The sequence below is a fragment of the Gastrolobium bilobum genome, unplaced genomic scaffold (assembly GCF_033153095.1).
Source record: "Gastrolobium bilobum isolate Gb01-03AN ecotype WA unplaced genomic scaffold, APGP_CSIRO_Gbil_v1 utg4610, whole genome shotgun sequence".
Lineage (NCBI taxonomy): Eukaryota > Viridiplantae > Streptophyta > Magnoliopsida > Fabales > Fabaceae > Gastrolobium > Gastrolobium bilobum.
This window is the reverse complement of record NW_026896635.1, coordinates 215,686-228,300: the sequence shown is the minus strand read 5'-3', so window position 1 is coordinate 228,300 and position 12,615 is coordinate 215,686. Positions and strand designations below refer to the sequence as shown.

Here is a 12,615-nt window from a genome sequence, read left to right as displayed (position 1 = left end):
GAGATCTTACCCCACGTTTGGGGAATGCTTATTTCAGGATCAGGTAGTATGGGTATTGATGCCTCAGGCGGCAGGAGGCCGGAGCTTAGCTGATTATGTTTTACTGCTTTATGTTAGCATGACTGGATTTGGATGCTGTTTATGTTTTCCGCTATTTATGATATGTTGTTGTTGAGACTGATGTTGGGCATGTTGCCTTATTTGAGTGAGCATGGGGATTGTCCATGACACTTTATGTTAGTACTTGTAGTTTGGAGTTGTATAAACTGTTAGATGGTCCGGTCTACATTGTTGTAGTTCCGTGACTAGAGCCACAATTATATTATCTATGTTATGAGGTATTTCAGTTAGCTGTTTTATTGCAATTACATACAGGCGATGTTTTATTAATTGATTTTTAAGCAAGTTGGTAATGTTAATGGCATCATAATTGAAAAGAAAAAGTAATTCCGCATTTTAATTAAGCGCAACTTAATACGATATTATGATAACATTGTCGGATATATAGGGGTGTTACATCCATCACCCCAGTGACATGAGTAGCACTACCAATGTGACTCAGGGTATCAACCTTAACACTAGGTGGAGGCGGCGGCGGTGGTGGCGGAGGGAACTGACCATCAGCAGGACCAGCCCTCATCTCCTCCAACATAACTCGCATCATGGTCATGTTTGCCATCCGGTTCGCCTCAAGGACATCCTCAGTGGTCCTCCTGTTTGCTTCACGAACATCCTCTGTGGCTTTCCGGTTCGCCTCTCTAACGTTGTCCATCATTGCCACGTTGGCCAATCTAGTGGCCTCCTGCATCTCAGCCAATGCAGTCAGGACAGGATCGGGCCGATCCTCCGAAGTCTTGCGGTTTCTCCCGGGTCTTACCATGATCCTGCACAAGTTACACAAATTATGAGTTGATCAGGCCCACGCAATGTGGTCACATATGCATTATCATAATAATACTCGACGGAGCAAACACACAAAACAGACACAACCAAACATCCTAATCATTGTAATACATACAGGCTTTTCCCTTGAACCGTTGCTCTGATACCATAAAATGTAACACCCCGTGTATACCCGGAATATTAACATTACATCGTATTAAGCGGTGCTTAATTAAAAATGCGGAATATTCTTTTTCTTTTCAATTATGACGTCATTATCAATTACCAACTTGATTACTTAATCAATTTCATAAAATATCGCCTGTATGTAAATTGCAATAAGACATCTACTGAAATACCTCAATATATAGATAAAGTGTGTATCTAAATCACGGCATTACATCAAGTAATCCGGACAATATCCTGATACATTATTACAACTCCAAAAGACTCAAGACATAATCAAGACATAACAATACTATGTGTCATGGACAATCCCCGTGCTCACCAAATAAACATAGTAAACAACCAGTCTCAATATAAAACTCCAAAAACATAAACTGAAGCTATAAGCATAAACAGCATGCAAATCCAGCATCCAATCATGGCAGCATAATATAACAGCAATCTAACTCAGCTCCGGCCTCCTGCCGCCTGAGGTCTCAACATTACCTGACCCTGAAATAAGCATTCCCCAAACGTGGGGTGAGATCTCTAAACTAGAAATCTCAGTAAGACAAGGGGTCCCCAAGGATCTTCCACCCCAAGCTCACTTACATGGGCAATATAAGTTCTAAAAGCATTTATATCATTATCAGTTCCAAAACTATGTAGTGCAACAAATATCTATGGCATGTGTGTAGTCACTATCTACTGGCCAGAGAAATGTAGGAACACGTCTATTCCCTACATGTAGTACAAGGAACACCGCTTGCACCTCACCCACAGTCTCACCCTCTTGTATGTTCTACATACTCAGGCTTACCGTATAGGTGGAACACCTCCATGCATATCAACAAGGCACTAACATACAATAGCTCAACAGCATTTCCAAAACATCAAAAACATGTAACACAGCATGCATATACCATATCCCCATGGGACATGGTGGAACCACAACATGGCTAAACCGAGGACACGAAAGGTTACCTCTAAGCTAGCTATCCAATGCCACAAGCTCAAAGTCCAATCACAGCAGATCACAATCTGATATGGACCAAACATAAATCAATAAACATGTACCACATGCATACAAATTAAAGACAACATCTTCCCATTACGTTTTCAAGTCTTAAAGCTTCTAACAAAGCCACAAGCCCTTAATCCCATGATTCTGGCTTAGACCAATACATACAGAAGTTCAACTTCATCAAACTAGGGTCCACAAACCCCCAATAGCCTACTGTACACACAGCACAGCTACTGTTCTGCGAAATCCCAGAATATCCGGATATTCCACTGGACCATATCCGGATATGCAATATCCGGATATCTCACGGTCCATATCTGGATATGCAATATCCGGATATACATATTCACATATCCGGATATCCCAAAACCACATATCCGGATACCCAATATCCGGATATCTGTCCGACAAATATCCGGATATTTCACGACAGAATGCAGTTTCTGCATTTTCGTGAAGATATCCCTTAAAGGTTCCCTTTTTACCGATTTTAAACATCTAAACATGCATTTCTAGGCGTGTTCAACATTACCCAACAACAAGTTATCATCTTTTAGTCATTAGATGCATCAAGGTACCATTTTTAAGCCTTAAAACTCAAGTTAAAGGTTGGTACAACATACCAAGGCTCAAAACTCAGAATGGAGATGCTCTTGGAGCTCAACACAGCCCCTCAAGTCTGACTCAAGGTAGATGCACGAAAATGAACAAGAAGGTAGGTCTTTCACTCAACAAGAAGGCATCTTGGAGCAACAAAATGCCAACAAAAGGTCACACCCCTCAAGAACAGCAAACACAACTCTTCAAACTCCCTCACACAGGTTCTCTAACTCAGAAACAACACCCCAATGCAGTCCCAAGACCAACCTTCACCCTCACCAAGTGTTTAAATGGAAGAACAAGCCTCAAAGGTGAAAGCTTGCTCAAGAAATGGAAGGGAAAGCAATGGAACAATGTATAAGGTGCAAGTCAGCCACCAAGTCACGTAGACAAATCTGAGTGCCTAGGGTTTAGGGCCAAGTGTGCCTATTTATAGTGATTTAACACATAAACGCACAGTATTAACTTTAATTGCTACGCTTAGCATTTTAATCCCAAACTTTGGATTCTGAAACTACACATTTTTTCAAGAATTATCATATTTTTATTATATTTTTCTGAGCACCTTTCGGGTACGCGCTTTTCAAAGCCAGTACCGGTTTCTAGCACCAGTTCGAAACTCGTTTTACAAGTCCTACATATTATTCTAGTAATTATCATGCACTTACTTAATTTTTCGGGATACTTTTTCGGTACGCATTTATACTGATTAGCAGAACCGGTATCTGCATTTTTCTTCCGAAAAGCGACTTTCAGCATTCTTAATCACTTACCATAATTATTAAAGCCTCTTAATAATTATTAGGGCCAATTATGGAATCATTTCCTAATTTTGCATAATTAATTAATTAAATACCTTAATTAACGATGCAGGTTCTTACAGAGAGCATCTCTATGGATTTTATTGTTGGTTTGCCTCGAACTCAGGCTGGTCACGATTCGATTTGGGTTATAGTGGACAGGCTTACGAAGTCTGCACATTTTCTGCCAGTGCGAGTGGACTTTTCTACGGAGAAATTAGCAAAGTTATATGTAAAGGAGATTGTAAGGCTCCACGGGATACCGGTTAGCATTGTTAGTGATCGGGACCCGAAATTTACTTCTCATTTTTTGGGAGCCTTGCAGCAGGTTTTTGGCACTCAACTCAGGCTGAGCACTGCGTATCACCCACAAAATGATGGTCAGACTGAGAGGACCATACAGACACTCGAGGATATGCTGAGAGCTTGCACATTGGAGCAGGGCACTGCTTGGGACAAGTATTTATCACTGGTGGAATTCTCGTATAATAATGTTTTCACTCCAGTCTGGGCATGGCACCGTATGAGGCATTGTATGGACGGAGATGTCGTACTCCTACTTGTTGGACTGAGGTAGGTGACAAAGAGAGATTTGGGCCGGATTTTGTGCAAGAAACTACAGCACAGATTGAAATGATCAGAGAGAAACTAAAACAGGTACAGAATCGGCAGAAAAGTTATTATGATAATAGACACAGACCGCTTGAATTTGAAGAAGGTGATCATGTATTTATGCGGTTATCTCCAGTTACGGGTGTTGGACGTGCATTGAGCGTGAGGAAGCTGAGTCCTCGGTTTATTGGGTCGTATCAGATAATGAAAAGAGTAGGGTTAGTGGCCTATCAACTTGCCTTGCCCCCACAATTGTCAAATCTGCACGATGTTTTTCATGTATCACAGCTGCGGCGCTATATTCCGGATGAATCACATGTGGTGATACCGGATGACATTGAGATTAGAGAAAATTTAAAGACTCCTGTAGGTCCTATTGAGGTCCTCGATCGCAGTGAAAAGAGACTTAGAAGCAAAGTTATTCCAATGCTAAAGATTCAGTGGGAAGGAAGTACACCTGAGGAGGCTACTTGGGAACGGGAGGATGAGATTATCTGGCTATATCCTGAGTTAGCAAACATGTATGAATTAATTTTGCGGACAAAATTCTAAAAGGTGAGGTGAATATAACACCTCACATTTCTAAGTTTAAATATTAAAATATTAAATGAAAATTAAAGAGAAGGATTAGTGAAAATTCTGAAAGTAATGTTATTCAACCAATTCAAACGAACATGTATTTTTTGGTCAAATTCAATTTTTTCCACAGGCGATTCAGATCTATATTATGACGATACTCTTTGTTATACCTATTCGTCACACTTGATATTAGTACTACAATAAAATGCTAGTCATAATTTGAATTCAACAATAACAATAGTAATAGAATAGGGGTTTTTTGTGTTATCAAAAAAAAAAAAGAATAGGGGTTTTTTGTGGTCAAAGAAAAAGCAAAGTGCATACAAACCTTGTGCAAATAATATAAAAGCATTATTTGCGGAGCTGGTGGCAGCATGCGTAGCTTTCGCATTACATAATAGATGTGGATATGGTCGCAAATGTATTGTTAATCAATATCATCACGCACATCCTTTCAATTTTCAACCACAGATTGTCCGCTCCATCCGTTTATCAGAATCCGCTTGTTTGTCTCTGCATTTTCTTTCATTTTCCTGTTAAGTTCGGTAAATTAAATGTGTCGGTTTATATTGCCGTGATTCAAGTTGCTCTCAATTTTTATTTTTATTTTGAAATATCTATAAAACACAAAACTATAATAAATTAATAAAGAAAGATATTCTTACTACCAAAAATTTTCAATACTAACTTACTACCCATCTAATCACTGTTGGATCAAAGAGAAAAAATGCTAAAAGGTTTTTGAAGAGAGAAAAAATACTAATCCAATGGTGATTAGATAGGTAGTAAATTGGTAGTGAAAATTTTTAGTAATGAGAATATCCCTCATCTAAATTAATAACAAGGATTCAAAACTTTTTGGGTTTAACGTCTTTCATATTATATGAGATAATTTTATTTTCTATACACATATAAAAATATGTGAGACCTATTTTTTTCTCTATCTTCTTTTCATATGGGTCCCACACACTTTTTTTTGAAAATATTTCAATCAGTTTATCGCTTCACAACTAGTCTGATTCGGGACGAGTTCTGAAATTAAGACTTTAAACCTCTCTTAAAGAAGGTACTAAGAAGGATCGAACACATACTTTTACTTCGACCTGTTCAGTTCCCTGGCACGAATTGAATCTCCGTACACTACGTATATATGAAAAATAAAACATCAAATTTATTTTTGTTTTACCTTTTCCGTTATCATCACTCCCACATATACCTTTATAATAAATACCATCTATAATAATATATGATTAAGTGATAGTATAAAATTTTACACTAATAAATATTGGGTTTTCGTTTTATCCTTTAACATAACACAACAAACTTTTCTACACTCACAACATTTTGTGGGGCCCACACTTTTTAAAACAAAAAAATAAATAAAAAATTAAGGCTCACAAAACGAATCTCTATGATATTACACAATCACTTTTCCTACAACATAACTCTTATAAAACCCATAAATATTAAGGGTTTGTGTTTTCTAAAGTTACTTTAGATAACTTTATCTAATGTTCACCGAAACGACGTCGTTTTGGGGCGAAAATCATGGTGTTTTTGTAACTTTAGTTTATTTCAGGGTTATAATTGTCTTTATCATTTTAATTTTTAAATTTTTTAACCTAAAACGACGTCGTTTTGATGACCATTAGATAAAGTTATCTAAAGTAACATTAGATACTTTTTTCCCAAATATTAAATAAAATAATGATACTACTAAATGTTTAATTTAGTCCCATTGTTAATTTAAAAAGTTAATAAATTCAATAAATGATATCTTAACATATTACATATTAATATGAAGGGATTAATGTTAGTTTTTTAAAGGATATAAAATTATGTAATTTTAGTCAAAATTATTATATTTTATGGTAAGAGAAACATAAATTATGATGAAAAAAATGAGAGATTTTTTAAATTTAAGTATTAAATAAAAAAATTAATTTTAACTAAAAAAATTGTATTTTAAAAAGATAAATATTTTTTTCTAATATAAAACTTTTACTTTTACACAACCAGAGTACCCATGGTCATGGTCATCGGTGGTGGCTGACGAATGCCTAATGAAAGAATTGACTCTCCTTAGCAAGTTTGGAAGAGGAGAATATAAAATTATATTTGGATGAGCGGATTTGATATTTGTTATCATAATTTGTCCATTTCTAACAAAAATAAAATAAAAAACCTTATGTTACTAGTAACAGGATAAAATAAATCAATATAATAAATTTATCATATCCTGTTTGTTAACCAAATAATAGATAATAAGTTTTTTTTTTTTTTTAAAAAAGAGGATAGTTGATACATATAGAACAAAACTACAAAATAACCTAGAAAAATACTTATAAATATTATGTTTTACGACAAGTCAAACCTTATTTGTTTAGCAGTTTAGGGTTAAGGTTAGGTGTTGTTTCTCACATTACGCCGTTTATTCAGAAGCTATAATTATTATGTTATTATATATAGATAAATGAAAGGAAAGTGCTGTCTTGGTTGCGTGGTTTAGCAGGGCAGGGAAGAGGAGGAAGAAGAGGCTGATTCTCGATACAATAGTGCCCCTTTCATTCAACTCTCTCTTCTCTTTCTTTATTGCCTTCTCCTTCTATTTCTTTCTGTAAGCAATCTATATATTATATTATCTTTCTCTTTTGCATTTTTATATATGCAATTTTGTTCTGTTATCTGCTTGCTAATGGAACCTTTGTATTTTTCAATTTACATTGAAACCACATGCTTTTCGATTTGCATTGAATCCAATAGTTTAACTTTATTTTATTTTTTTTATGTTGGATTCAAAGATCCAATTTTGTTTAGCCCCATTGCTCTATTTTTCTGATTAAATTACTGGGCATGTTAAAGTCATACCAGATTCCTGTTGAGTTTTTCCTCTCTTTTTTTGTTTGTTTTAATTTTTCATATATTTGGTTTTGCAGAGAGATTGATTTGTTAGAAATAATTTCGAAAAATATCCAAGTTGGAGAAGGGCAATCTTAAATTTGAGCTAGTTTAGATTTTAGAAAAGGAGGAAGAAACCGTTTTTTAGGCATTGCTGTGTGGATGGAGTTTATTGTTACTCTTGGCTAGGTAAAAAATAAAAGTCACAAACTATATTATAGAGTATAACTTCATGATGTCTATAGGTTTTATCATCATGTTGGAAACAAAATTATCTATGTGAATTTTTCCATATATCTCTTGAGCAAAAGTGTTATGGTTTTTTTTTTTTTTGGTTGTTGATCCTGTTCTTGTGGTTGTACTATACTGTGGAATGGATGTGTACTTATCAGATCACCCTTGATACTCGATTCTCTTTTATTTATCAGGCCTGCATCTCTTATGCGTAATTGTTTTGGGATTCTGCTAGTCGGAAAAGAATTTCTTTCACTCTGGCCGCTCTAACAAAGTCTAACTATTCTCGCACCTCGAGAAGGGTGTGGGGTGATGAAGAGGGAGTGATTTTGCTTTGTGTTTTAAGAAGATCAAAATCATCAGACATATGGAGATTGTGCCGTGTTTCAGTGGGCTTGTCCCTTGATTACGGCTAAGGGTGGCTTTTGCTGTGACGCCAGAAGCTCTTTCTAACTTTCCACTGAATCTAAGCAAAGTTAGGGTCTTTGATTTGGCTTCTGGAAATTTAATGAGCTTATAGATTGTTGTTGATATTTGTTTTTCTGGTTTAAAGAAAGAGTCGCGTATAGATGTAGCTCTCAACATCACTGCAGCAATGTTTAGATTTTCTTGTTTCCATGCTAATTCCCAAAGCAACAAGGCAAAGGTAAGCAGAAGATGCAACTATAGGCTTAGTGTAACTTGGTTGGTATCACATGACTTATTTTGATTTTGTGCTTTCCTCTCTCAACCAGAAAACAGTTCAACCTTCTACTGAAGCAATGGTGAAGTCTTTGCAAGATGGTTCCCAAGACCAAGTCCGTAAAAATTCAGCCAACCCTACAAGCTCAAATTTGTCACTTTCAAAAGAACAAGTACATAAGCAAATGAATGTCATTGAGAATCATATTTGCAATTGGGATTCAGTTGAGCGCGCTTGTAGGTCAGTGGATCTGAATAGTAAATTTTCTTTTGAACGTGACACAGAAATTCACCAAACTGGGCGTCTTAGGAAAAGCCAGTCTCTGGAAAGTGGGCTTCACCAAGAGGGCAAGCCATACGCTGACAACATAACTGAGGGTGATGAAGATCTGGGCTTTACTCCAAGTGATTCCAAAAGCCACAATGATTCAATTTCAATTTGCAGAAAGGATCATGACGCCAACCCCATTGATCAGTGTAAAAAGAATACAAACTGTGAGTTTCAAGTCAGTTCAAGTCTTGCAAATGATGGCTCACTTTTTTCAATTGGAGATCCAACACCTTCAGATAAAGATGGCCCTGAAATTTCTTATACACCATTATCTGGTGAATTAGCTGGTGACTCTGCTGACCAGACTTCTGGTCCTGATACCCCATCTTTAATGAAGTCATGTTCTTTACCTAATATCATAGCTTCTACACTTTCTTCTGGAAAATATGCTTTTATACATGCATCTTCAAGGCCAAGATCTTCTGATGATCTTCAAGCTTTAGGCATGAAGCATAAAGAGGTATTCATTAATGAGTCTGATGATCAAATAAGGGGAGATCAAGAAAGAGAGAATAACATGGGGAAAACTGAAGATGGTTTTGATGATGGTTTTGATTCTTATCTGCTTTCTGGTTCAGCAAAAGATTGGGTAATGCCAATTGTAGATGATATAAGTGATGTCAAAACCCTTCGACGTGATTCCTCAGTTGACTGCTTGGGTGAATTCCCTAACAAGGATTTTAAGATTAAGCGCATTGAGGATTGGGTAATAGATTTGCAGCATTGTGGACCACCTGCAGAAGAAACAAGTGAATTGCCTGAACCTGTTGATCCCTTAGTTGATGCTAACACCATAACTGGTGTGACCGTTGCTGGGGTGGATCATAAGGTCACTCCAGGAATGGAAGCGGCTAAAAGATATATATCTTCTCTGGGTGCTAATGCCACTGCGGCTCAGCTGGCAAATCATGGGTTGGTTGTGATCCCCTTTTTGAGTGCATTTGTGAGTTTGAAGGTGCTCAATTTGGCTGGAAATGCTATTGGTTAGTAATCTATTTTATTTATTCATTACTTTTGAGTTATGGTAGTCTTCACTGTTGTCATGAAACCCATAGAACTTAATTCAGTTACCTTATTCCTTCTGAATTCTTTTTTCCAGTAAGGATAACTGCTGGTGCTCTTCCTCGAGGACTTCACGTGTTGAATTTGTCAAGAAACCATATCTCCACCATAGAGGGCCTACGCGAACTTACGCGGCTTCGTGTCCTAGACCTCAGCTACAACCGTATATTAAGAATTGGACATGGTAAAGCAAATTCTGGATTACATCTCAAGTTTCATATTTAGAATTTCCTTTATGGGAATAATTTTTATGCCATTGTCTATTGACATCAAAGTGGTATTCTAATGCCATTCTAGAGAGGGTGAGCCTCAAGCAGTGGTATAGCTGCTCTTTTGTGACTTAAAGGTGACCGGTTCGAATTTAAGAAACAATTTCTTTGCATATATGCAAAGAGGGTAAAGCTTCATATAAGGATTGCCCTCATCCCTATCTCAGAATTTCATGGGGAGTGGTTTTTTATCTATTGACATAAAATGTTGATTGCTGATATTATCTTTGTAAAGAACCAATTCAACCCAACAGATTAAGCTGTTGGGTGAGACTATATTTAATGATTTTATATTTCTCTAACACGCCCCCTTACACGAGAGCCTATTGGGCTTGAAGGGTAGATAATGCACAGGCCCATCTACATGTGCTAAGAAACTCCACAATACTGAATTAATTATTAATTAAATGGGGGACGGTGAGGATTGAACCCATGACATGAGGTTCTATTACCATGTAAAGAACTAATTCAATCCAAAGTTTAAGCTGTTGGGAGAAGTTACATTTAATGGTTTTATATTTCTCTAACAATCTCCATTTTTTCCTTCTGTTCATTGATTCATCTTTTCCTCATTTGCAAAGGCCTTGCATCATGTTCATCTGTGAAGGAGCTGTACCTGGCTGGAAACAAAATCAGTGAAGTTGAGGGTCTGCACCGCCTCTTGAAACTAAGTATAATGGATCTCCGATTTAACAAAATTTCAACAGCCAAATGTCTAGGCCAACTTGCAGCCAACTACAACTCATTGCAAGCTATCAACTTGGAAGGGAACCCGTGCCAGAAAAATGTTGGAGATGAACAACTGAAGAAATATCTGCAAGGCCTTCTTCCCCATCTTGTCTACTTCAACCGGCAGCCTATCAAAGCGAGCACTTTGAAGGATGGTTCAGATCGTTCGGTTCGGTTAGGAGTGAGTTCCCATCAGTTTGATCGCAGCCTTAGGGCGGATCGTAAGACCACGAGAAAGGGCAGCCACGGTGTTGTAGCTGCTGCTCGGAGGCCATCCACTGCTTCCACTTCTGCTCGCAAAAGTCAAACAGCTGACTCACCAAAACCGTCATCCAAAGGCAAGCAAGTCCTACCACCATCTAGGACCAAAGCATCAAACCAAAGCCGCTATCATTTTGATGCTCCCAGCAAAGTAATGAACTCAGCATTAGAGCGCTCCATTCGCAAGAGTCGCAGCGAGGGAACTCTTGGAGCTTTTATGTGAGAGGTTATTCCATTGCAAAATTGATTCGTTGACTGCCCTTGTTTCAGTATGCATCTATTTACATTGGTGTTTCTTTTTCATGTCAAGTGTGCTGTTAGTACCCGTTTTGTCTGCGTTTTTTACTTTAAATTTGCTGCACTAGATTTGCAAGCATTGGTTTGTGGGTTGTATGCTCAATAAACACCTTTCTGGTATTGTATTTCTATTATAAATTATTGCTTGTGTTTTCATTAAGTTGTTCAAAACATCATTGTCAATTTGTCTGGAAAGCAACTTTGGTGCGAGTGCAATAAATTTCATCATTTGAAGTCATGGTTTGTCACATTCACTATTTTATTATGTTTAATCATAAATTAAGATCAAATATGTAGGTACCGTTCATTATCGCCGGTTGGTAGTTGCTTTACTTATTCCTTTGTAAGTTACTTGTATGAATAGATGCATCTCAGCCAATAAAAATATTGGTTACTAGTGAATAGTGAATTATTGTTTTTCTTTGATCCATCAAATTCGTTAGAACTTGAGAAAATTTCTCTTTAGCCAAACCCAATAGCTTGATTCATTTACCCCGGAGCTGAAGCCTAATGCAACTGTTTTCTTAAGTGCATGATGGCTGATTGGCAATTACAGTATCAAATTGTATAGCCCAACGGTAGAACCTATAAAAGCAATACCGACAGCAAAAATGGATTTCACCCGGAATAGGAGAGCATTTTCGGTACTATCGAACACTAGGTGCAACAGTTGTATTATAATTATGTATGATTGGTAGTATATAATCATAGGTTTTAATGTTTATAGTTAAATATTTATTTTTAAAACGATGTCATTTTAGATTAAAAAATAAAAAAATTATAATAAATAAGACTATTATAACCCTGAAATAAATTATAATTACAAAAATATATTGATTTTCGCTTTAAAACGATGTCGTTTTTGGTTAAATGTAGATAATTTATCTACATTGACAATAGAAAAATCGAATCCATAGTTATAATATTAATTTTTTTTTTCTTTTTTCAGTACACATGTTAGCCTATGTGTAATGTCCTTATTGGTTTATTGTACCTATATTCGTACTATATTAGATTTTTCGCTTGGAATGGGGGGCGAGTGGGTTGCTATACGAGGCAAATGAAATCATTTTAATTTTTCCTTCAACATAAATTCTACCAGCGTGACAGATAATAAGACGATAAATCCACCTTCCTTCAACATCTCTAGCTGGACTCAAGCGTCATTGTCAAAAGTAATCGATCATGAAA

General features: G+C 36.6%; 1 protein-coding gene across 1 annotated transcript; it reads left to right on the top strand.

Moving 5' to 3' along the window:
• Positions 1 to 7,113: 7,113 nt before the first annotated feature.
• On the top strand, positions 7,114 to 11,659 carry LOC133301173 (uncharacterized). Its single transcript, XM_061500796.1, has 5 exons — positions 7,114 to 7,279; positions 7,989 to 8,440; positions 8,529 to 9,789; positions 9,906 to 10,052; positions 10,719 to 11,659. The coding sequence occupies exons 2-5, from the start codon at positions 8,390 to 8,392 to the stop codon at positions 11,348 to 11,350; spliced, it is 2,091 nt and encodes a 696-aa protein (XP_061356780.1). The 5' UTR covers positions 7,114 to 7,279; positions 7,989 to 8,389; the 3' UTR covers positions 11,351 to 11,659.
• The last annotated feature ends 956 nt before the right edge of the window (positions 11,660 to 12,615 follow it).

Coding starts and splice junctions, on each gene's coding strand:
- LOC133301173 (XM_061500796.1), top strand. CDS start 8,390: ATGTTTAGATTTTCTTGTTTCCATGCTAATTCCCAAAGCAACAAGGCA. Junction 9,790..9,905: donor TTTGGCTGGAAATGCTATTG/GTTAGTAATCTA, acceptor TCTTTTTTCCAG/TAAGGATAACTGCTGGTGCT. Junction 10,053..10,718: donor TATATTAAGAATTGGACATG/GTAAAGCAAATT, acceptor TCATTTGCAAAG/GCCTTGCATCATGTTCATCT.